Source organism: Grampus griseus (genome assembly GCF_964374135.1).
Source record: "Grampus griseus genome assembly, chromosome: 5".
In the NCBI taxonomy this organism is placed as follows: domain Eukaryota; kingdom Metazoa; phylum Chordata; class Mammalia; order Artiodactyla; family Delphinidae; genus Grampus; species Grampus griseus.
Genome location: NC_138998.1, coordinates 67005307 through 67030583, shown reverse-complemented (window position 1 = coordinate 67030583; position 25277 = coordinate 67005307). Strand labels below are relative to the sequence as shown.

At 37.8% G+C, this 25277-nt stretch overlaps 1 protein-coding gene across 1 annotated transcript; it reads left to right on the top strand.

Annotated features, from left to right (window-relative positions):
• Positions 1-12206: 12206 nt before the first annotated feature.
• On the top strand, positions 12207-19370 carry GMNC (geminin coiled-coil domain containing; the record flags this gene model as incomplete). The annotated part of the gene is made up of 5 exons (XM_082655302.1): positions 12207-12263; positions 13769-13943; positions 15686-15774; positions 16689-16805; positions 18538-19370. 5 exons carry the CDS (start codon positions 12207-12209, stop codon positions 19153-19155), a joined length of 1056 nt encoding a protein of 351 aa, XP_082511428.1. The 3' UTR covers positions 19156-19370.
• Between the last annotated feature and the right edge of the window lie 5907 nt (positions 19371-25277).

Sequence of the window (25277 nt, the reverse complement as noted above, 5' to 3'; positions counted from 1 at the left end):
TAAATCTGTTAAAATTGTTCCAGTTTACTTAGCTTCTACAAGGTATCACTGAATGAGAAAAGAAATATTATATAGACAAATCTATATATCTTTCCATTCTTTTGTAAAATTATGTTAAAATGTAAAATAATGTTAAAAATAGCCCTATGTGGTATGTGTGCATATACTATCTATAGATGTTTATGTACGTTTAGTTACATAGCATGGATAAATTAACTAAGTGGGAGATGTTGGTGGAGGACAATGTCCAGGACAGGGAGAGACAAGTGATCACTATGGCTGCATAACAATCCCAAAACTTAGTGGCTTAAAGCAGTGATTCTCAACTGGAGTGATTTTGCCTCCCAAGGGACATTTTTTGATTGTCATGACTTGAGAAGGGATTGCTACTGGCAGGAGGCCAGGGGTATTGTTAAGCATCCTTTTGATGCACAGGACAGCTCTCCAAGGCAAAGAATTGTCCCATCCAACATATCAGTAGGGCAAAGCCGAGAAATCCTGGCTTAAAGAAATGATAATATTTATTTGGCTTATGGATCTGCAATTTGGGTCAGGAAGAGCTGAGTGAGAATAGCTCGTTTGTGCTCTACCCAGTGTCTGGCTAGAAGGCCAGGCTGAAATCACATGAAGCCTCTCTCGCTTACATGGCTTGGTTTTGATACTGACTGTAGGCTGAGACCTGAGACTGTCAACAGGAACGTGGATCTCATGGACCCTCTCCGTGTGGCCCCGCCTTTCTCATAACAGTGTGGTTAGTTTCCAAGGAGAGAGAGAGAGAGAGAGAGAGAGAGAGAGAGAGAGAGAAACCATATCATCTTGTGATGTTAATTTGGTTGAGGCAGTCACGACGTCCCCTGTAGTTTCAAGAGGAAGCAAAATAGACTCCAGACCCCACCTCTTGACAGGAGTGGCAAGGTTCTAAAGGCACATATAGGAAGGGAAAAACTACTCTGTCCATTTTTGAGAGATATAATTTGTCACATAACAACAATGAAAGATACACATTTTAAAAATTACTTCTGTAAAATTATCTAAGTGTGTGTGGACATTTTAGCATTCCTGGTAAGGTTAACTATTTTACACTTTGGTAACCATTTGCTGTTTTCTTCTGTGAATAATGTCCATTGCACATTTTTTTCTATTGTTAAGTTTAGAGTTTCCTTATTTATTTGTGTATGTTCTTTATTATTAACTATTCTCCACCTCTTTCCAGAAAACACTTAAACTCCTTAAAGGAAGAGGAAAAATACATGAAGTTGGCATAGAAAAAATAGGAGAGAGAGAAGAAGTTAAGTAAATGCAATGACATCAACCAAGACCAGAATGAGGGTAAAAATTAGTGCCATAAAAACCTTTACCTTCCTATAGGCTCTACACTTACACAGCCAAAGGAAAGAGGGAAACCTGGACCAAATTCTCCATGTTCATGTTTATTTTGACATAAAGAACAGCTTTGGTCAGGGGACTGTTGGGGAACCATGAGAAAATTATACAACATTTAATTAAATACAACAATTTCATTGACATGATAAACCTCACAGTTACTCCATACAGACAGTCCCCAACGTACAATGGTTCGATTCCCTTACAATGGTGCAAAAGTCATATTAACTAGTGGAAACCGTACTTCGAATTTTGAATTTCAGGCTTTTCCCAGGCTAGCAATATATGGTACAATACTCTCTTGTGATGTTGGGCAGCAACAGTGAAGGTAAACACAAGTATAAACAACCATTCTGTACCCATGCAACCGTTTTGTTTTTTTTACTTTCAATACAGTATTCAATAAATTAATTGAGATATTTAATACTTTATTATAAACTAGGCTTTGCGTTAGATGACTTTGCCTAACTGTAGGCTAATGTAAGTGTGCTGAGCCCATTTAAGGTAGGCTAGGCTAAGCTATGGTGTTTGGTAGGTTAGGTGTATTAAATGCATTTTCAACTTAATATTTTCAACCTAGGATGGGTTTATCAGGATGTAACACCACTGTAAGTTGAGGAGCATCTTTATACAATAGGAAAATAGACCTTTGAAACAGTGCATGTTTTTCCCCCTGTAGGTAATTTTATGTTCATATATGTATGTAATGGGATATTATTCAGCCATTAAAAAAAAAGAAGGAAATCTTGCTATTTGCGACAATGTGGATGGAACTTGAGGGCATTATACTAAATGAAATGTCAGACAGAGAAAGTCAAATACTGTATGATCTCACTGTGGAATCTAAAAACAAACAAACAAACAAAACAAAACCAATAAATACAGAGAAGAGATTGGTAGTTGCCAGAGGTGGAGGGTGACGAGGTGGGCAAAATGGGTGAAGGTACTCAAAAGATACAAACTTCCAGTTATAAAACAAATAAATCATGGGGATGTAATGTATAGCACGGTGACTATAATTCATAATACTGTATTGCATCTTTGAAAGTCGATAAGAGAGTAGATATTGAAAAAAATGCATTTATGCGTAGAAAGTTACAGCTGGAGTCCAGATTACTATTAAGAATATGGTAGCTTTTTATGTTACAAATATGTTAGACTGAATAAAGATGCTTAAACAAGTGGCATGATATGGCTGATATAACTACTGTAATTTAATTTCAAGGTATTATATAGGTTTTTCTCACAATATTTAGAATACCCAAAGAAAGCCATTAGAATAACTTTTGAACAGTTCTAAGTTGTAAAATAAAATCACAATAGCCTAAGACCTCAAATTTAAAATGTGACTGCCTAATAAGCATTACAGAATTATTATAACCACTAATCATTAATAAAAAAAAACTGATTAATAACAAGATTGGATGGAAATTTGGAGATTCAGTTTCTGGTTCTAGCTTTGCACTTAACAACAGGTGGTCTTGGGCAACTCCAGAAACCTCCTGGATGTGACTCCGGTGATGAAAGATTAGATGGGATGATGTCTAAAGCCTCTTTCTATTCTAAATATTATGAATACACAGATTTAAAGCCTTAGGCATAGCACAAGATCAATGAAAAAGGATATTTTGGTTTTGTTTTTAAATGAAAGCTAGTTCTGCCCAAGGGTATAGGGGCCTGAATTGCCCAAGGTGTAACTGGTAGGATGAAGTGCATCTATTTTGCAGAATCTTGAATTTGGAAGACCATTATTTTACCCAGTAATTGGTTCTCTGGAAACAAGCATCAGTTGACTCATCTAGATAAACCTTTCAATGACTTCCCACTGCTTTTAGGATAGAGCTTGATGCCTGCATCAAGCTTTGTCTCATCTACCTCTCCCACCCATTACTCATCATTTTGTTTCTGAATATGTGTCTCAGGGGCTTTGCATGTGCTTTTTACCTTCCTTGTTGTATATTTCCCTCTCCTCTCAACTCCTACTCTTCCTTCGAGTCTTTACTAAAATGTCATTTCCTCAGGAAAATAAACCTTGATACCTCAGTCTACTACCAGCTTTCTTCCTCCTGGTAAATGGGTTAGGAAAACAGGTTCAACACTCCTACGCCCTATAATTAATCTTTTACTGCATTTATCACAGTTTCAGTTTAGGTAAATATGTGGACAATATTTCCCTCCTAGAGTAGAAACATCATTAAGGTAGAGACTATGACTGTTTTGTTCATGATTTATCCCCATTACATACATAGTACAGTATAAAATGGAAGAGGAGCTCACTTACTTTTTGAATGAGTGCCTGTTTGCATTAACTAAATAACCTCTCTGTGTTCTGGTCTTTGATGGAATACCTCCGGAATGAAGAACCTACTACTGCTTAAAGAAAAATATTTCCTTTTTGACAACTCTGTTAAAAAATGTCTTCAACTATTGAACGTAGATCTGTGTCCCTGTAAGTTCTACCTTGTTTCTGTTTTAGCCTCTGACTATATGTAGAATAAGTCATTCCTGAGGGTCATAAAATATGTAAGACTTTGTCTCTTCCATACATACATTTTCGGCTAGGATATAGTCACATTTCCAATGCAAAATGAATAGTAAAACCTGATGTCTGCAGCAAAATGACTACATAAAGGACAGCAAAAGACGAAAGGTCAACATTTGTTTCACAAAGAGCAAAAAGTAAAATACTTATTTAACTTGTGGTTTTTTTAACCTCAAGAAAGCACAGGATTCAGTAAGCCAGTTTTCACATTCTCCTTCTCTTCTGATTGCCCACGTTTTTGGCCCATTTTCTCCTTATAGGCTTTTTATTTATTTATTAAATTTTACAACTTATGCAAGATGTCGTCAGCTACTTTGTGTATTTTTCAGTTTTCTGGACACCCTAGTGTCTCACAATCTGAAGTTCCCACAGACATAATCAAAGCATCAATGTGGGAGGAAAGCTCAACCTGGTAACCTTTAATTTTCCCGTGAACCCTGATAAGTTCTGACTTAGTGTAACCTGACTCATGAAGGTCCTGTACTCCAAATTCTCATTTTTCCCTAAAACTTAAGCCCTTAAGACCTGGGATGGACTCAATATATCCTCTCACTTAATGTGCTCCTTCTATTTATTATGACTAGTTCTCAGGACCTAGTGATCCTGAGATTGAAAGAAAAGGTGCTAAAGGAATGCGGATTAGCAGTGATACTTCCCTACCACCAACATTTTCACCCACAGTTGCCTCTTCCCATCTTCCAAAAACCCTTGGTCCCTATGGAAGTTCTACTAAATCACAGCAGAACACTAAATCTCTATTCCCATATAAGAAAGGTTAAGGAGTTCTCAGTCTCTTTAAAGATATGCATGGAAATTAATTACAAAGGCAGACTTCTAATCTCAAAATCCTGTTGAATTGTAAGTTCTCATTATTGGAAATAATTTTAAGGAGCATATTTTCTTGGTATTACCAGTGTATGAATGAAATATAAAACATCTGAGATTGCTGGTTATCTGGCCTTTTTGTGAATTTTTCTAGTGACCAAGAGCTCACTACTCACAGAGTATCAAGTTCTATCTTTATATAGTACTGAGTGTTAGAATGTCTTCTTTTTAAGCTGAAGTCTGGCAACTTGTTAATTCTACCTATTGGCACTAGTTCTACTTAATCTCTTCAATACTTTGTTTTAATTTAAAGATTATAATAATTTATTTTATTTTCTTCTTCGATATATTTAAAAAAGACCCTAACCTTCTTGTATTTTGTGATATTTTTATCTTAGTATCAAAGCCTCACTAAGTCTTTGTAATTTTTGGCATTTTGGAGCAATGCAGTAACTAAAGAAAGTGGCTATTTTGTGGTAAAGTATTTTTCTCCTCTCTGTAGATTTGTACAATTTTTAAAACAGTTTCAAGGTTGTGGACAGAAAAGAAATAAAATATTTTTCTGCCCCCACTTCACCCTTCACACTGAAAATTTGCATAAAGGTAGAAACATGTGGAATACTTATCGTAATCAATATACACATAGACATTATCTATCACTACTGTTCAAGTTGCTTTAATTTTAAATATGATGTTATTCCACAAGAGTCTATCACTAATGATTTTTCCCTTATTTTTTTCAGTTGTATGAATATACTTGCATGTATCTTAATGTAGTTAACACAATGTTGTTTGTCCATGTCTTTAACTCTTTTACAAAAATATTTTCTATGAATACACAGTCTATGCTATGAACATACTGCCATTTATTGAAAGAGCCTCTTATTGGACATTTAGAAAGTTTTTACAAATATTTGTTATACTGCTATGATAATCAAAGTTGTACATTATTTTTGTTCAAATTTATTATTTTCATAAATCGATTATTTTGTGCTTGCTCCCTTAAAGGATACGGATATTTTAAAGTTCTTGAAATATATTCACATGTATTTGATTTCATATAATTTTTTCTTCTGATTACTTATGTTTTATTACAAAGCCTACAATTTGTGTGTCCGTGTGTGTATAGCAATAACACTTTTTTCTTTCTCTCCTGAGCTAAGAAACCAGCAATAGACATAAAAGACAGGTACATGGATATAAAAGTTACCTTTATCACTTGAAAAAATAGGCTTGATTATCAAACATGATTTATATTTGTAGTTTTAATAGGCTTCCTAATAGTATTTCTAAATAATATAGACTTACTTGCCCTATCACAGGTGACACTGGCTAACCACACACAATTCCAATTGGGACAGAGCTTTCCCTACTTCATTTCCTCAGGGGAAGCAGAAATAGTTTGTGTCATGTAGATGTTGACATGAATGTGGGTAACTCATTTCCTTTCCTTCTTTCAATCTCGCCAGTCAAATAAATCCTTTCTCATGGGAACAGTTGCCCCTTTATAGAAAAGTGAGGAGTGAAGAATAAGTCTTTGTTTCCCAACACCTTTTCTCTTCACTCTGTATTTCAAGGCAATGGGCTCATTGATTCCTCCAGATACATGCATATGTATATAAGCAAATATATAAACACATACATTTATACACATCTGAATAGATACTAAAGAATGCACAAAGAATAATTGTTAATAATTTTTTAAAAGATAAAAATTCTTCAATATGCAACTTGTGTTCTTACCAGTTGTGTTCTGGGACAATGAACCAGTTTTTAAAGAGCTTAGTCAATTTGCTTGCTTGTCTTTTGTTGCCATCTCACCTATAAACGAAGCCATGGAAATTCATTGTGTTTAAAATTATTGGCTATGATTTGGTTGTACAGGGCTAATACTGCTGTTCCAGAGGTGGCAGGCAGCAGGAAAGCTTCTGGTTAGATGAAGCAAAAACAGATTATTTACACTGTCTTCATCGTGACTCTCTTTTTATACATTAACAGAGGATTTTGGAGTTTTACTTTATTGTTGGCATGGTACTTTATTCATAGTCTAACGCTTCTGCTTATTCATTCAAGTGTTATTTAGCATTATTAATTTCATAGTAATTATAATTCTCTGTATTTTTCTCAGATTGTTTTTGAATGTATAAATGCTTCCCTTAGCTAGAGGTTTTTATTATGCTTTCATTTTGTAAAAAAATATGTGGAAAACAGTTTGACTAGAAACACCCAAATTTGATTATTAAAAATTTCGAGTAAGTTTCTTTGATTTCATTGTAAATAAGGTGATTTTGCCACAAATTATTGGATCCATAAGAATTCCGCTAACATTCTATGGATTGTTATGGATTACAAAGATATGGAATTATAACTTCACTTTAACATTTTGTATCTAAATATATTTCTTTGTCTTCTTTTAATGAAAGATGCCACATTGTTTCAGATTCTCTAATTCCAGGATTAGAACGAATGAGGTCCTGGTGGTCCTGTTTTGCTAACACCATGAACTAAACTTTTTGAATAAGCCAGCCAGTGATGTACCTATTTGTATTATCTTCAGGATAAAATTAGATGTCATGGTCTGTGCCAATGCACCTTTTAGGTCTTTAGTGCCTAGTCAGCAATCCATCTACTAACCCCGAGATCAAAAATCCTTAAGAGAGATTTCAGGAGCAATGAAGGTACTGAAACCTAGTTTATGAAAGTATTACTGCTCCTGAAGCAGAAATTCATTTTATTTAAAATTAGAGTTGGACTAGCATAACTCTGATGTATAGTAATCATAATAACTCACGATTTCCATTATTTTCTAATGTGGTTAAAGTAATGAGGAGTAGAGCTGTGTTTGTTTTATGTTGTTTGGGATTCCACAGCTCTAATCTTTCTGTTAATTCAAATAACTTTCACTACTTATGTATTTACAGTGCTACTGAGATTATCTTACTGCAATTTGGCCAGAGAGGAGAGTGGGGCTTCCCAACCAGTGCACCAAAATGCGATGAGTTAAAGCTCTGGGAGATAGTGTTATCCCCTGTCCTCATGGTGGCCTGATAGGGCCTGGGAGAAATGGGATATTTGCCCACAAACATAATTTTCTTAAGTGCCATATTACGAGAAAAGCCAGAAAAAGCAATTTCACAGAGTACAAAAGAGGTTTCCTGCACTTTACACAATGAATACAGATTTGCATCCACTTGCTAGGTATCCTTCAATATGAAGTACACAGTTGATAATTTGAAAGATTTGTGAATATCATTATAGTAGATGATGGTTCTTAATATAATACAATCCAATACAACTGAAAAATTAAGCAATCACTCAATGAGTCAATAAGTAAAGGTCTAAAGCTGGTTATAAAGCTATTGAAATAAATGCTTGTTAAAAATCCAATAAAATAGTATCATAAATCTCTACCCCCTGCCCCCTCATTCTCCATAGCACTTATCTGAGTCAGGCCTGAATCGAACATTTCACTCTATAATTTGTCCCTGGCTCTTCTCTTCTCTGGCTAATAACCTGATATTAACAGTTGACTTTCTTTTGTATACCTTTTGTTCATGTAGAAATGGTTTTTACTAAGGCATGAGTTATTGCATATGTGATGGTTATTAGAAGCTATGGGTAGGTGGTGAAGTGTAGGCAAGATTCTGTCCATACCAGCATGATTGATTTCTGCACATCACTCTGGAGGAGTGATATTCAAAACTAAAACTAAACACGCCATGGTTCTCCAGTTATGCTGAAATAAAACATGCAAATGTTAAACCTCAATTTACTGAATTGAATTTTCTCTAAGGGTTTCGCTTTTCTTTACCTATATGTGAAAGAAGGCCTAGTATATTTTTATTCCCTGGAGACTTAGTTGTAGAAGTTAGAGGGAAAGGTTATGTTCATAAAGAGAATTTCTTAATTGTTCTTTTATTATATATGCTACTGAATTCACTAATGAGGTAATCAAATAAAGTGTCCTCCAGGGGCAAAATAAAAGAACATTCCGTATGCCAATCTATTTATCTCCTTGGCCCACCTCTGATCACACTCTCCCCTTTTCTGTCTGCAGACTTGGTTTGTGTGCAGGTCAAATTACCTCCTATTTTGTTATATCTTTGGCCTGGCAGGAGGCAGTGCCCTGATTCAACAATTGGGCTGTTATTAGCCACCTTTCTTTAAACACCATCCCTTCAGCCACAATACAAAAAAGCAGCTTTCAGCCGATCTTATTTTTCATAGAAGAAAAATCATCTACATGGATTGCAATCACTAAGGAAGGTGCACCTTCTTCTTTGATACTTATGAATAAAAAATGGCCAAAGGAATTCACATTACTGCTTAATTGATTCATTTTTCAAAAAATAATCATCAAATAAACCATAAGGCTTATACCTAAGCAGTGGACCTTAAACAAAAATATGAGCTTAAATCACACCTTAAGAATTTAGAAATCTTTTCCATTAGTTTATGATTGCAGGAAAGCTTTACCTTCTGATTTATGTTAAATTGTCAATAGCTCTTTACTGTTTAAAGATTCTCTGCCACCATATACATTTCCAGTCTTACTAAGCTAAAGTAATTAATGATTTATGAAATATTTATGTGCTGAAAATCCATCAAAAAGTTCTTAAAAATATTTCTACCCCTCAAAAAAACCCCTGGAATTTTACAAATGTAGTTTGTATTTTTAGTTATTTTTAATAGGCAAGGCACTGCAGCATATATGTTCAAAGAAGGAGTCTTCTACACCTAACAGTAATAATAGCTACTAGTCATGATTTAGGCAGTGAATTAAGAATGTTCAAGCATTAGTGGTCAGTTTTTTAACAAACCGCTCAAGTAGGTACTTCTTTCTTAATTTACCAGAGGAGCTAACTGAGGATTTGGAGACCATCATATAGCCTCAGGTGACTTAGTCTCAGAGGGTAGAGCAGGAATTTGAACCCAGGTATATTTGGATCTAAAGCCTATGCCCTTTATGTCATACCATGCTTGCTCAATTGCCTGTTTTGTGTCATTTTTGGAGTCAAGAAATTGTATCTCCCAAAGGCTTACATGTCTCAGTTATGACAGTTTTCAAAAACAAAACAACCTCCCTCCTCCTTTTTCTTGCCCCAGGTGCTCATTGCAAAACTAATTAGGATTTTCTTTGCCCTGAACAAGATCATTGATTCTTACCACCTAAATCAATTTTGAACTGTTGCCAGGGCATCTTTGCCCTTTGTGCAGCGAGAGCAGAGAGGGGACCACTCTTTCATGTCACTGAATGAAATGAGTCCTGTTGAGTGACTCAGGTAATAACTTCCAGGGAGTGATCTTCAAATCTGGTACTAGTCACTTAAAAATGTGTGAATAAGGCTTCCCTGGTGGCGCAGTGGTTGGGAGTCCGCCTGCCGATGCAGGGGATGCGGGTTCGTGCCCCAGTCCGGGAAGATGCCACGGAGCGGCTGGGCCCGTGAGCCATGGCTGCTGGGCCTGCGGGTCCAGAGCCTGTGCTCCGAAGTGGGAGAGGCCACAGCAGTGAGAGGCCCGCGTACCGCAAAAAAAAAAAAAGTGTGAATAAACAGTATTAGAACAGAATAAAAGGACTCTACTGAGTCTGACACCTTCTTCCTCTTCCTCTTCCATCTCTTTCTTAATTTTGGACACAAAGCTTACTGAGCATCTGCTGTTAGTCACTGCTAAATGCTATGGATGGTAAATACAAGGCTGAATGAATAAAGGTTAAAACCGGTTTAGAGAAAGGACTCTGCAGACCAGAATCAGAACTTTTCTCAATTCCTTCACTTTGTATTAGTTCGCTAGGGCTTCCATAACAAGAACCACAGCCTGGATGGCTTAAACCACAGAAATTTATTTTTCCACAATTCTAAAGGCTGGAAGTCCAAGGTCAGGGTGTCAGCAGGGTTTTTGGTTTCTCCTGGGACTTCTTTCCTTGACTTGCAGATGGCTGCCTTCTCTCTGTGTCCTCACATGGCCATTTCTCTGTGCATGCCATCCTTAGTGCCTCTTCCTCTGCTTGTAAGGACACTCGTTTTATTAGCGTAGAGCACCACCCTTATGACCTCTTAACCTTCATGACCTCTTTAGAGGCCCTATCTTCAAATACAGTCACATTGAGGGTTAGAGATTCAACATATATAAAATTGGGGGAAACACAGTTCAATCCATGAAAATGTCCATTACATAAATATAACGTGCAGTGGAAAGACGTCAAAGAGAGTCAGAAACTATAATTATGGTAGTTAGCATGGATGCTGGAGCCAGAGGTTCAGATTCCCAGTCTGCCACTTCCTAATTGTGTGAACATTGGTCAAATTTACCTTCGGTGCTTCATTCACTATCTTTTGAAACAGAGACAGTAAAAGTACCAGCCTCCTGGGTTATTGCAGATGAAATAAGAGTTGGCTGTTAGTGGTAGATGAATAGTTTTAAGGATATTACTCGTTTTTCTACTCTGGATATAACATCATAGGAATGGTGAGAATAAAATGCAAGAGGAAAAATGGCAGAAATAAAACACTTTGAGAAGTATTAACACTAAATTTTCTTAATTATATTAATTCACTCTGTAATAGTAGTTGTGAAGAAAAGACCAACACAGAGACAGACACTTGAGATTCCTACATTTGTAGCTTAATTCATTCTTCATTGAGCACCCATTACATGTTAGAAATTGTTCCGGGCACTTTGGAGACAGCAGTGAACAAAACGGACAGAAACCGCTATTCTCCTGAAGCTTACATTGTAGAATGGATACAGATCGCCTCCACATTTCACACCCACTCCAGAAGCTGGGGAAAATGAGACATTATATAGAAGGAAAATGCCAATCAATCGCAACGTCATAGAGCAAGCTATTTATCAAGTGGCCAGAGAATACCCATGAGCAGTATTAACCTTGGGGTTGGAAGGGTTCCCCAAGCGCCGCTCTGAACCCCGAGATGCTGGTTTGCGTTTTTCCTGACCCTACACCCTGGCTCCCGGGCCAACCTGTGCGCCCCGCCTTGCCCGGCAGCTGCGTGCCTCGCGCGGGCAGGAGCCGGGATCGCCCTACCCGTCCGGGCGGCGCGGTCACGGCGGGTCCTGACGCCGGGGCCCCGGGGGACGCGCGGCGAGCCGGCACCGGCGCGGGTTTTGAAGCCGCGCTGCGCACCCGGAGGCGGAGCGCCGTGGGCCTGCCCGAGACCCCGGCCCGCTGGGTCCCAGGTCTCGGGAGGCGGTCGCCGATAGTGGCAGTGACTTTGGCTTTGGCCAGATGTCTCCTGACCCACGTCACCAGCTTGTTAAACCTCGCACCAAATCAGAGGGCGGCGCTTGCCGGGAGCCCCGGGCGTCACCCGGAGCTCCCTTAGATTAGAACTCGCCTCTCCTAGCTCCTCCCCTCAGTCCCATTTAAAGCTCCCACCGGCTTTCCCGAAAAATTAAGAGTGGGCTCAGTTTCTGCAGCGCCTTCTTCCAGGGCAAGATGGTAAGTGAGGAGCCAGCGTTAGCTAGTCCGCTGGCGAAACCGGGGGTCTCTGAGGTCTACTAAGCTTTGCCTTTAGAATTTCTTCCACCTTGGAAACAAGATTTCTCTGCTACCTGCCAATTAAAACAGGTCTTCCTTCCTGCTCCATCTCTCTTTTCTTCTCCCCTGTCTCCTCCTGGCTTTCTCTCTGTCTCTGTTTCTCTGTCTCTCTTTCATCCTTTCGTCCTCTCTGTTATTTCTACTCTCTGTACTTTCTCCCAACTTTCCCTTTACACCTGTACTCGCTTTTCATTCCACTTCTTTCTCTAGATTATGCACATATTTGCAAACACTTGAACTTGAGGCTAGGGGTATTTGGGGTTTGTTTCCTTCTCAGATGTCAATTGCATAATAGCTCAGGTTTGATTCCAATAATAACCTCAGAGGAAGAGCCTACAAACATGCTTTCAGAATAAAAGAAAATAGCACTTGATAAACTTTTGGTGGAATTTCTTTGGTCTGCACTGCCCACGCTGGACTTGCTTCAAGACTGGACTTTTTCAAAACTTAACTTATTGGGAATGTTAACAAAGTGTGACTTAATTGACTTAACTTTCTTTTTTCCTCTTTTTATTTGTTTTCTCTCTGTTTATGTTATGCCTGAGAAAGTTCACAAGTCAACAAAAGACTTGTCGTGGTCAAAGAGTTTGTCCAAAGCTGGGCTCTGCTGAAATGAATGGCTTTTACCTGATTAAACATTGACAAATAATTAGGAATGGGCGGTTGTACAAATTAACCCAGGGAGTCTGCATACCTGCCCCTAACTGGACGTTTGGAAAGACTGTGTGTTTGAGGTTTGAGGAAGCTGGGGCAAGAGGGTGTTCACTGGCTCAGAACACAGTAGAGAATACATGCCAGGCAGTTAGTAGTAGCAAGATAACTTTGGAAAGGCATTGAGATGTAGTGGTGGAGAGACCTAATTAGAGCTTCCTGTCTCTGCTAACTAACCTGTTTCAGTAGTATCCAGTAGCATTTAAAACCAGAGGAAGAGAGGTAGGAGGAAGGGAGGAATGGAGCAAGTTTATAATTCAGAAACTAAAAACGAAAATAAGGAGGTTAGATTATGTGACGTGTTCTGTCCATTTCAGCCTTAGCATTCTAAGTTCTTTGTCATTTAAGGTTGTTAGAAATATAATTAAGATATTTGCTAAAAAGAGTCAAGTAGCTCTTACATGTTTCACTCATTAAGTAGAATTCCTTTTACTTAGATCTTGGGTAGCCTGTTAGATGCCTCAGACCTGGCAACAGAGACTACTCCTAGATATTTACAAGTTTGGTCCATCTAATACTAGCCTGTTCTTTGCTGAGAGGACCTAAGGAAAGTACTGGGTAAACCAAGGAGCTGATTCCTTTTTAGTAATTATATTTGGACCACTCAGAATCAATCTGGGATCTATATTTAACACCTTTACTGTTTTTTATTCACTGCGCATATTTTCTGTTTCTTTCTCCCACTCTTTTCTCCCTCCAAATTCTCATCACCCCATCTCTTGGGACCTCCCACATACTGAATTTTACAGAACACCGTTCTGCCTTGCCAAGACCAGTACTTTGTAGGAGGCCAGAGCTATAATTGCCCGTATTCCGGTACGACGTCAGAATCTAGTGTTGACGTTTCCACGGAGACTTGGGTCTCTTTCTGGGCTGCTGGTCTCCTGGACAACAGAGAGCCCCAACAAGCACCACAGGCACAGGGTAAGTTCTGCTCTTCTGCTTTCCTGGTAGATCTGAAGCCCTTTTCCTGTACTCATAGTTGCAAGGCATTATGGGCTGGAACTCTGTAAAAGAAGGGATGATATGTAAAGTTTAAGAAAGCCCAAAGACTCCTGTATTTTGCAACCTAATAACTTGCTTTTTGTGTACTTGCCAAATAGTGAAAATGGGCTTCTTCCCGTTGCTCACTGTACAATATGTATTTCTCCCTATACTTTACAGTTCTTGGAGATTTCAGAGTCACTGAGAAAGTATGGGTCTGGGTCAATGTTATATAAACAATACTATTGTGATGCTTTTGGAATTAAAATACCAGTTAGAGCTTTTTTTTTTTTTTTTTTTTTGGTATTCAGGAAAATTTCCCTGGGTATGAGAGAGAAGCAAGGAGAAGTACTAACTTAATCTTTTATTTCATAAAGGAAATTCTATGAATAGTGTCTTATAAGTGGAAAGAAAATGATTCCTTTTTGCCTAAAGAAGACTTCAACTTTGGAGGGAAGTATAACTTTGATGGAAAATTGCACATTAATTTTGCCCTGGGGCTTAGTAAACAGTGTTTATAACTATTAAAGGAATTTCTGATTAACGCTCAAGTTTCTGGAAGAACTCTAAGGCATTTCAGAATTCAATATCTGGACTGTTGGTTCTACCACAGGAATTTGTTGAATTTGAGAAAAGACACAAACAAAAAGCCCCCAAATATTGAAACACACTTATATGTAAGGAAGGAAGTTATTCAATTTTAGCTTTCTACTGCAAGAAACACAGAAAACAGAATGCCCAAGAATGTGAAACCAAAGAGTGTATAAAATTTTATTCCTGTCTCCTTGCCCATCATTCCACTTTAATCAGAAATATTTCAGTAATATTTTAGTTGAAGTAGAGGAGAGCAAGAGTCAGAACTGTACTAGATGAGGAAAAGAAACTAAAAGTAAACCAAATTAGCATGCCCAAGCATAGTTCTTATTGGTAGGCATAATTTGCTGTCAAATATGAAAAGAACAACAAAATCTCTTTGAAAAATCATAAAACACTTTATAGATGATGGCATTTGAAATACATGAGTTTGGGTACAGTTTTGAGATTTTCAATGAGTTCTTCAGAGAAGCAAGTTCAAATTATTTTGAAGTAGAAAGTGCTATTCCATAGAATTCTGAATAAATACTCTCTCTCAGGCTTAACTGATAGGCAGATAGGCAGAAATTTTTCATCTGGGGAAAAATGGTAGCATCAAAAATAGGATTTAAAAACAAAAACAAAAACAAAAACAAAAACAAAAATAGGATTTGATTCTGGAGCCAAACACTATATCATTAAGCACCACAGCTTAGAAAATAAGATAAAAACTTGGAAAACATAGCGGAATTGAAATGTAGGCCTACTTGAGGGTGGGACCAATAAACATCTGCATGAACTAGTAAAGCAGATAGGACAGTCTTTATAAATTTAGCCAGCAGGAATATATATATTAGGAAGGAAGTTGACCTCTTGACTCCTAAAAATTCACCTCTGTAGCCACCTTGGCATATAGTCTATAAATATTTCTTTCATAGCATGCTTGCCCCTTCTGAAAACTTTAAATGTTATTTTCCCATGTGGAGGCAATGGCTAATGTTAGAAAGGTAATTGAACCTATTACCTTTCCGAAATCCTCCAGTGAGTTCTTGATTACACAAAAACTGCATGTGTGTTTTCTCAGTTACCCATTTGGTGTTTTCACATAGAATCATCCAGTGACTCGAATTTCCCTGTTCTTAATTCGTGTTCATGGGAAGAGGCTCAGCTTTCCTCTCAGCTCTACAGAAACAAGCAGGTATGTGTAGATAATCAGAACATGAGACCGGCCATGTTCCATGCAGTTCATTCTCAACATCATACCTTAATGTCACATGGCTTCTTTTCCCTTGTTCAGTTCATTGACTGTCAGTTTAGAACCAAAATGGACATTTGTCCACAGAGAAGTCAAAGTTAGGTGATCACCATGACAGGAAATAATAACAACAAAACCAACAACGACCAAAACCCTCTAGGAAGACCTTCAATCAAGCCCTGACCTTACACATTTTAGCTGTATGACCTCTCAAATCCTCCTTTCTCTTATCTATGAAATGGAGATATTTGTGCTGCCTACCTCAGAGGGCTGGTGGAAAGATCAAATGATAGAATGAGTGTGATAGTATTTTTAAACCATAAACAGCTCATCACTTGGACAAGGGATGATGATTGTAAAAGTTCTTGCAAAGATTGCTTCATTTTCCCTATTTTGTTTGTTGTTATTTATGAGAGAGTAATTTAATCTAGTGGACGTACAAACTGACCTGAGACTGAGGGAAGCCAACCCACATCTTTTTTTCTTTCTTCTTTTTTTAACATGCAAGGAAGAAGTTCAGCAAAACCTTTCTAAACACCGTTTTCTATATTTAAACAGTTGCACGCAGCTCATTTTCCTACATACCTTCCCGATCCCCTTGTGGTTACAATTTTAAAAGTCATCTAATCTCTTCAAACACTTTGCAATGAAAAAATTCAGAGCACAAACTGAACAATCAAGTGGTAAGTGGGTGTAGATTGAACTTAGGCCTTTGAGGACGAGGGATCCCTGAGATTGAGTTCATAAAACAAACAGAATAATAATCAAGTTTAAGTAGGTTAAGGATCAGTGGCATTATTATAAGGTTACAAAGTCAATATAGTGGAGCAGCCTTCACCATTGTCTGCTTTTTGCAGCTCCAAGATACTCTGGTGCAGAAGGAAGAAGAACTCGCTAGGTTACATGAAGAGAATAATCATCTCAGACAATACCTGAATTCTGCTTTAGTTAAATGTCTTGAGGAAAAAGCCAAGGTATGTGATGACCCCCTCTATAAGGACAGAGCAGTGATTTGAGAAAGAAGACCATTTGGGTAAAACTCCTTGATTCAGTGTAAGAAGTGTATTAAGCAATGTGCCTTGAAATGCGCCAATAGGATGGGCAAATTTTTCTGAAGGAAATATAGCACTTTCACAACAATGTTTATATATCATTTCCCTGAAGTATCTAGATTGCAGATTTTAGCATATATTACAAAAGGAGTTGCTTAAGAATCAAAAACCAGTCAAGGGGATTGCTGAGACAACAGAGGCTAATCAAAAGATAGAGTTGGATGGGACGCTGGAGCGGGAATTAGATCCGAGAGACATGCGTTTCTTTTATCTGTTTAACTTTAGGTCAGTCACTCTCCCACTTGGGGCCTCATTTACTTCTTTGTAAGTGTATGGGCTAAAAGATCTTTTAAGAATCTTTCCATGTCTAAAATGTTATAAATATGGCTGGAACCCACATCTCTTGACTGGTAATTAGACATAGCCGAGTACATTATCTGTTCATGAACATTTCATTCTTACTCTTTTAAAATGAACTGTTTCTAACTCAAGCATAGTTTGCCCATAGTCCCTTTTTGTTGTTCTTCCTTTTTGGGGTTTTGTATTTTTTGTTACCTGTCTGCCATTCTGTTACCATTATTGTTTTATCATCAATCTTTACCTTACTTCTAGACAAGCTACATTATTTATCTAAATCGATCATATTTCTTACGACTCTTACCCAGATAGAGCAGCTCAGAGAAGAAAAAACACTATATTTAGTGCCTTTAGAATTCAGTTAGTTTTGTTAAAAAAAGGGAGCACAGCTTACAGTTATTAGCCTGGGGTCCTATCTCCAGCCACCATTCTGTGAAAAAGCACAGTTATTAAATTAGTAAGTGATATTAATTAAGCAATTTTTCTCTCTTGTTCTCAATTTTGCAAGATTTAGAATAATATAATACATACCACATGGGAGTGCTGTGAAGGTTAGGAAAATTAGAGGAAGAGTGTTATGTAGAATTGTAATCAGTGGTTCTGTCTAGATTCAGGTGCCTTAGGCTTAAATCTAGGCTGCATGATCCTTAGCAAGTCACTAATGTGCCTGTGCCTCAGTTTCCTCATTAAAGGAGGGTTTAATAGTATCTACATAAAATGAGATCATGCATATAACCCGTGTTCAATACATGATAGTTGCTATTATTGCCATAATAATAATAATAATCATTACTTCCCGGAACTGAAGTTTTAAAGACATCATTTCAACTTTTTTTTTTTTAAATGCTGTATTTTTAATTTTTTTGCGGTACGCGGCCCTCTCACTGCTGTGGCCTCTCCCGTTGCGGAGCACAGGCTCCGGACGCGCAGGCTCAGCGACCATGGCTCACGGGCCCAGCCACTACGCGGCATGTGGGATCTTCCCGGACCGGGGCACGAACCCGTATTCCCTCCAACGGCAGGCGGACTCTCAACCACTGCACCACCAGGGAAGCCCATCATTTCAACTTTTAAATGACTAGTAAAATTATATGAATTGGAATTTCTAGGTGGTAACTTGTCATCATAGATTTTGATTTAAAAGCAGAAGTTAATCCAACGAGTTTTGCTTTTGCATGTGAAAATATAAATTTAATCAAGTTTTCTAAGGAATTAAGGTGACCAGTAAATATTTGACAGTCTTAAAGAAAATGATGTTGATTATCTGACTGTGTATTTTCAAATATTACTTCCCCAGAAATTGCTGTCATCAGATGGGTTCTCCAAAGCACGTGGAAAATTCAGAAAGGGGAAGAGGAAACCCAAAGAGCAAAGATATTTTCCTCCTGAGATTCCCCATCATAAAAATGCCAAAAGAAACCTCTCTAGTGAATTTGCTAACTGTGAACAACCTGGGCCCCCTGTGGATCCCTGGGTTCTTCAAACACTGGGGTTGAAAGACCTCAACACCATTGATGACACCTCATCAGCTAACTACAGTGCCCTGTCATCTCATCCCAGACGGACCACAAGCACATTTCCCCAGTTTCTGAATGATGCAGTTGATTATTCCGGTGCCTCCGGGGAAGATCTGCCAATTGACTATGGAGGTGACAGAACAACCCCCTCACACAGCACTGCCAGCCACAGGGAAGATTTTCACTTCCTTTCTCAACTTTCAAATCCCCCAGGAGGACTACAAACTCTTCCTTACTATACTTCTGATGTGTCACCCAATAAGACAGAGATGGCCTTTTCCACATCCCTGAGCCCTCACTGTAATGTGAAAACTCACTCCTTCCACCAGGGACAAGCCTTTGTTCGTCGAGATGAAGAGGGAGGCTGGAAGTTTACCTGGGTCCCTAAGCAGTCTTAGTGATCCCCTCCTCTATCACAAAGGACTGCCATGCACTCTGTTTACAAGACCTGTCTTGCACTTGAACCTGACTATGTGGAAAATGCAAGCTATTGCCCAGACTGTCTCCTGCCACTTTAAATGTCACTCTCAATTACCTACTTAGATCTGCAGGGAATGGCTTCCAGGAATCTATAATGAAACATGCCTGCTCTTCTTTCACCTAAATTTGACTTGTTTACACAACCACACCTGCTGTTGACTTCCTTCCTTGGCCCTATACTTGAAAAGGTATTTTCCAATTGCCTGAATATTCCTTTGAGACCTACATGTGCCATTCCAATTATAACAAGTCTAAAAGCTTTTCTTCTTTCATCAGACAGTTTAAATGTTCACAGCCTTCACCTTTCCACTTTTATTTCTCTCCTGTTCCTCTTCATTTCTAAAAACTGCCTTTGAAATGAGCATTATAATTGCTCCACATAGCTGTTATTGGGTGTTCAAATAACTGGGGGTGGGGTAGAAACAAGAATCTTTGCCCATTGCCATTCCTGAAGACATAAAGTGAGTAATGTTATGTGTAGTGCAGTTCATTAACTTGAGTGTCCCATGATGGAGCTGACAAAAAAATCTCTTCAACACCTGGAAGTCTACTGATAAGCAACAACACTGATAAATTAAAAGATAAAAGAGAATGAAAATTACTTCAAAATGCCTGCATGGTGTATCAGCTTCTATGGGCACCTGGCATTGTGTCTGCAACCAACATCACTCAAACAAGAAGATTTCTGAGGAATTCGTGGTAACGGAATAAGTCACTATCCTAAACTAATTAGATGCTGATACACTTCTATTCCTGAAAGTATAGTCTAGCCTAGCTCTGACACTGTCTTACTTATCCATTCAGTCATTCATGTGTTCATTTGTTCATTCATCAACACACCCAAAATATTTGTAGAACACCAACTGTGTAGCAGGCATTGTGCTCTGTGGTGATGATAAAATGTGAACAAGTTAGATGCTGTGGCCACCCTCATGAGACTCAGACTCACTCATCTGCTGTGACCTTGAGAAAGATACTTCCTTGGTATGAAAATTCAGTTTTCCCAACTGTAGAATACAGAAGTCAAAGTAGATAATCACTGACATTCTATAAATTGAGCCTGGGTCCCATCAGCTTTACTCCAACACTGCCATCCCAGGGCACTGTTCTCTGCTTTTGATTGGCATTGCAGATATGTTGGGTGAACTTTTTTGTATACAATTTTTTTTAAATGTGAGTCATTTGTAGTTAACACTAGAAATCATTGCTCTGATCACAGTATTCTTTTTTCTGGTATGAACCCATTTTTGGGTTAATTCAGTCTGTGTGAGAACATGCATCTAAAAAATAGAGACATTATTTTCTAAATAAGTGTGCATAGATTTAATGGAAATATTGACATCAGAGATCTCTCTTTCTAGATTAAAAAACATGCATTCTTCATGTTCATGTTAGTTCTCCTTCTTTCCAATTCCCCAGGCTCCCTATCCTTCCCAGAATAAGTTAGGTATCAAAGATGTGCACCTATGATTTTTGGGGAACCAAACTTCAGTTGATGATAAGACCCACCATGTTGTACGCCTTTCCCATTTTTCTTTATTCCACCCTTCAGTAAGTCATCTGTACAATCAACGCCTGAGAGCATGAGTATTCTATTTGGAATTCTTTGTGACTAAGACATGTCTTTTGTTTTATTGCTGTTTGGTTTTTGCTTTATTTTGGTGATGTGGACAAATGATCTATTTATGAAGTTTTGCTACCACCCAGTTTTCTTTATAATCCGTGAAGGGGAATCAAATATATTAATTATTTTCATGACTTGGGAAGAAATAGAACACATTCTATTTTCTAAAAACAAAACCAAAACAAAAAAGTGCCTTTTACATTCTAATATCTGTTCCCCTGTATGGTGAAATTTATCTCTTTTTAATTACAAATATAAGAATTAGAACTGACTGTGCTTTAATAGTAGGAATCAAGAAAGCAACATAAATATTTTGAAAGTCTAAATGATCAAGTTGTAAAACAAAATTGATTAGTCAACAAATTATTTTGCGTTTTTATGTGCTGCATCATGTGTTAGGTACTATGAGGAAGCACCCAGGCTTAGCACATTTGGTACATACAACAAAGCCACATAAAATGTAACAGCGTTTAAGTGAAACTTGGTCTCAGCCCAGTTTAAAGAAGTTACAGCACATTTGTGGTAAAGGATAACTTGCTCTGGCTTATGTGGGAGAAAATGACCACTTGTTCTTACAATCATATCTATAGGCATTTGATATTCACTGGAATTATGTATAGAAACTTATTTTACTGATGTTTGAAAAATTAGAAATTTCTCTGACCTGAGTATATGTTCTAACTTTATGGTTTTACCATGCCCATCCAGTAAACCAGAGTTAATATTTTACTAATATAAAGTGAGAAATAAAAATTAAATAGCACTTTTGTGATTGCAATGAATATTTTTATATTGTGCATAACATTTTCGAATAATGGATTTTCTTCTCCTAGGTTTTAACCATAATCTTTTGATGTGCACCTCTTTTGTATATGTACACCTCTTTTGTATATCTTTTGTATATGTGGCCAGACTAATATTTTCAGCATTTAGGGTTCAATGGTTCTTTCCTTTATCCGGGGTACATTAATGAGGCTTTCAGATGTTAACTGGCCTAAAAGGTCAAGTGCTTTGTGTGTACAGCATTCTCTTACCTAACCTCCCATAAAAATTAGAATCCAGTATCAGTTTTTTAAATTTGATCACATTTCCAATGTCCTCTAATCATCTGAAAATAGATCATATTTGTATCTCACTAGTATCTGGAAAATAAGGGCAATTGGAAAACCTTACTTATGCAGGTGACATTTAATGAATGGGATTGTTTAATACTGCAGTGATGCTAAACTATAATTTTGAAAATTTTGAAGAAAAGAAGCTATGTGAATCAATGAAAAGAATTACTGTTTGATCTATTTCAAGAAAACAGAAACATTTTTTTAAAGTGTGACAAATCAACAACTGACCTACTAAGTATAGAGTTAGTACACCTATGATAATTTTTTGATAAATTTACCTCTTGCCTGTAAAGTCAAGATATGCAATTTACATTTGTTTCAGTTTACCAAAAGATTCACATAAGGTCAATATTAAATGTACCATTTAAAAAATTTTAATAAATCAAAATAATAAAAATTTAAATTTTTAGTAATTTTATTTGGTTTACAAGCTACAAATATATGGTATATTTCTTAACATATTTGTCATATTTTTAGCTACATTTTTTGTTACATGAACATAACCAGACATCCAGTTATGATTCTTAACATTGGATACTCTATAAATGTAAGATATAACTTAACACTTAATATTTTAAATGATTTTGATTTGTTTATGATTTAAAATATTTCTAATTATATGTAAAAGTCAATTTTGTAATGAATTTATATCTAATGAATAAATAAATGACAAAAAATTTAATCCTACTTTTTTGGCTTTATTTTAGAAAATATTTCAGTGAATGAACAACAGATAAAAACAAGTTTTTGGTATTTATTTCTGCCATAAATTTTGTCATAGAAAAATATATGTATTTTTTTGGCTTCCCTGGTGGCACAGTGGTTGAGAGTCTGCCTGCCGATGCAGGGGACACGGGTTCGTGCCCCGGTCCAAGAAGATCTCACATGCCATGGAGCGGCTGGGCCCATGAGCCATGGCCACTGAGCCTGCGCATCCAGAGCCTGTGCTCCGCAACGGGAGAGGCCACAGCAGTGAGAGGCCCGCGTACCAGAAAAAAAAAAAAAAATATATATATATATATATATATATAAACTTCCAAATAGTGGTATGATTAATAATTAAGGCACTCATTCAACAGATATAGTCTGTGCCAGGCTCTGTAGAAGATATAAAGAGGAAATACGGGCTCAAACTAACATAGCTATAAATGAGAGAAAATAACTTAAACATGCTTAATCAAAGCAAGGGAATAATTAGCGTTCATAATTAAAAAGTTCGTGCTTCAGATATGACTGGATCTAGGTGCTCAAGCAGTACTGTCAGGAAGCTGGTTTGGGATCTCAAGGAAAACCGATGATTAGGAATGAATTCTGGAATGCTTTTAAGATAGTCTCACCACACAAAAGTATGGCAGAAACCAGGATGAGGTAAGCAATGTGAGCCTAAAGAGCAGCAAGCTATATCCCATAAGATATTGTCTAGTTTTGTAACATTGTAACCCCCTCCCCCCTGAAATGAATAAAGTCTCAGTTAAATGTTCCAGATTGGTCTCAGTCATACCATGGTAGATTATGAAAATATTTGGGTGTCTGTACATACAAATTGTGAGCAGATTTTCCCTGAGGTCACTATAGAAGCCATATATCTATCCCTAAGGGGGAGATTAATATCAAGAGAAATAATTTGAGACTTGCGTATCAGGCCAATAACCCACTGTTACACAGGTTACCAGTAATGGATAATCTGGATTTTACTTAGTTTCCTTACAGGGATTTTTTTTTTCTTGGAGACAGCTACCTCTGAACCTCACTCACTCTAAATAACCCTTGAAAATGCATGTCATAAGTACAGGTTATTAGAAACATCTTGATTCCCATTTTACAGATGAGAAATCTGGCTTTAGTGTTTTATAGATCACACTGTAACAAGTAGCTGAGGCCCAAAGTAAACCCTGGAACTGACCTTAGACCCAATTCTTTTTCTTCTATATTACACAATGATGATGTTTGGGACCAGTAAATATATTTACAGTCTGCAGTCTGTTACAGATAATTATAAGCCTCAGAGCTAGAGGCCTGGGAGTATGGGAGTTGTCTTAGATCTTTGCTTACATTCATCAGAAGGCTATTTGGGGGTCCAAGCTTTCTTAATCCCATCATTGCTAAAAGGAATTATTCACAAAAGACTTAATTCATCCTCCACCATTTCAAGAAAAGGGAAGTGTATAAATTGAAAACTATTGTAGAAATTTGGGATAAAGAGAGTGGGATGGAAAAGGTAGACTACGCACAGTGAAAAATATTAATATGCTTCTTAAATGAAAGGAAGATAAATTGAAAGGGAAATAAATCTCTCTTCTAATCTTGCTACTGCTGCTGAAAAGCCTAAAGCCTAAAGTAGCAGTTTATAAGCAATGCTCATGAAGTCTCTTTCTTCTTCCCTTCGCACAGGAAATAGATTTTATGCCTGTTGAAGTAATAGCATTATTCCCTCTCCTGTCAATCCTTTTAAGTATAACTCTAGGGACAGTAAAACAGTTGAGGAAGCATATTTACAATGTTGAGCCCACTTCTTCTAACTTACAGGGAGCATTCTATTCTCTCCCTTTGGAAATCAGGGGTTAAATGATACCTTTTCAGGGGCACAGCTGATGTTTTTCTTTCATCTCTTTTCCAGGTTTATAATCTGAAATAATAAGGCATTGAAAGGGTGTTTCAAGGTAACTTCTCATCTCTAAAGGGTCCCTAATACTCAATGGATGGTCCCTCTGGGATGAGGCCTAAGATCTCAGATCTGTAATCAGGAGCTTTCCAAAGGTACTGTTCCCTCAGTGTCCTCTGTTTGCTCTGAAGCTGAGAGCGCGAGAAGCCCTTTTTTTTTTTTTTTTTGCGGTGTGCGGACCTCTCACTGTTGCGGCCTCTCCCGTTGCGGAGCACAGGCTCCGGACGCACAGGCTCAGTGGCCATGGCTCACAGGCCCAGCCGCCCCGTGGCATGTAGGATCTTCCCGGACCGGGGCACGAACCCGCGTCCCCTGCATCGGCAGGCGGACTCTCAACCACTGCGCCACCAGGGAAGCCCGAGAAGCCCTTTAATGAGTGTGGAGTGAGAAGTCAGGACCCCTAGTTATAATCAGGCAAAAGGTCGAATCACACCCTCCTTCCATTTTAGTCTGCTGAGATTTGCCACCTTTCATTCTTCTTCCATCTCTAACCGCAGGGGAGTCAAAATGGATGGAACCTGAAAGTGGCATCTGCACAGTGCACCCCCTGCCCCATCCACTGGGAGAGCTGTGTACCCCAGGAATCCCAGCCTCCTTTGGGAGCAGAGCACCGTATTGCTATAGACTTAGCCTTTC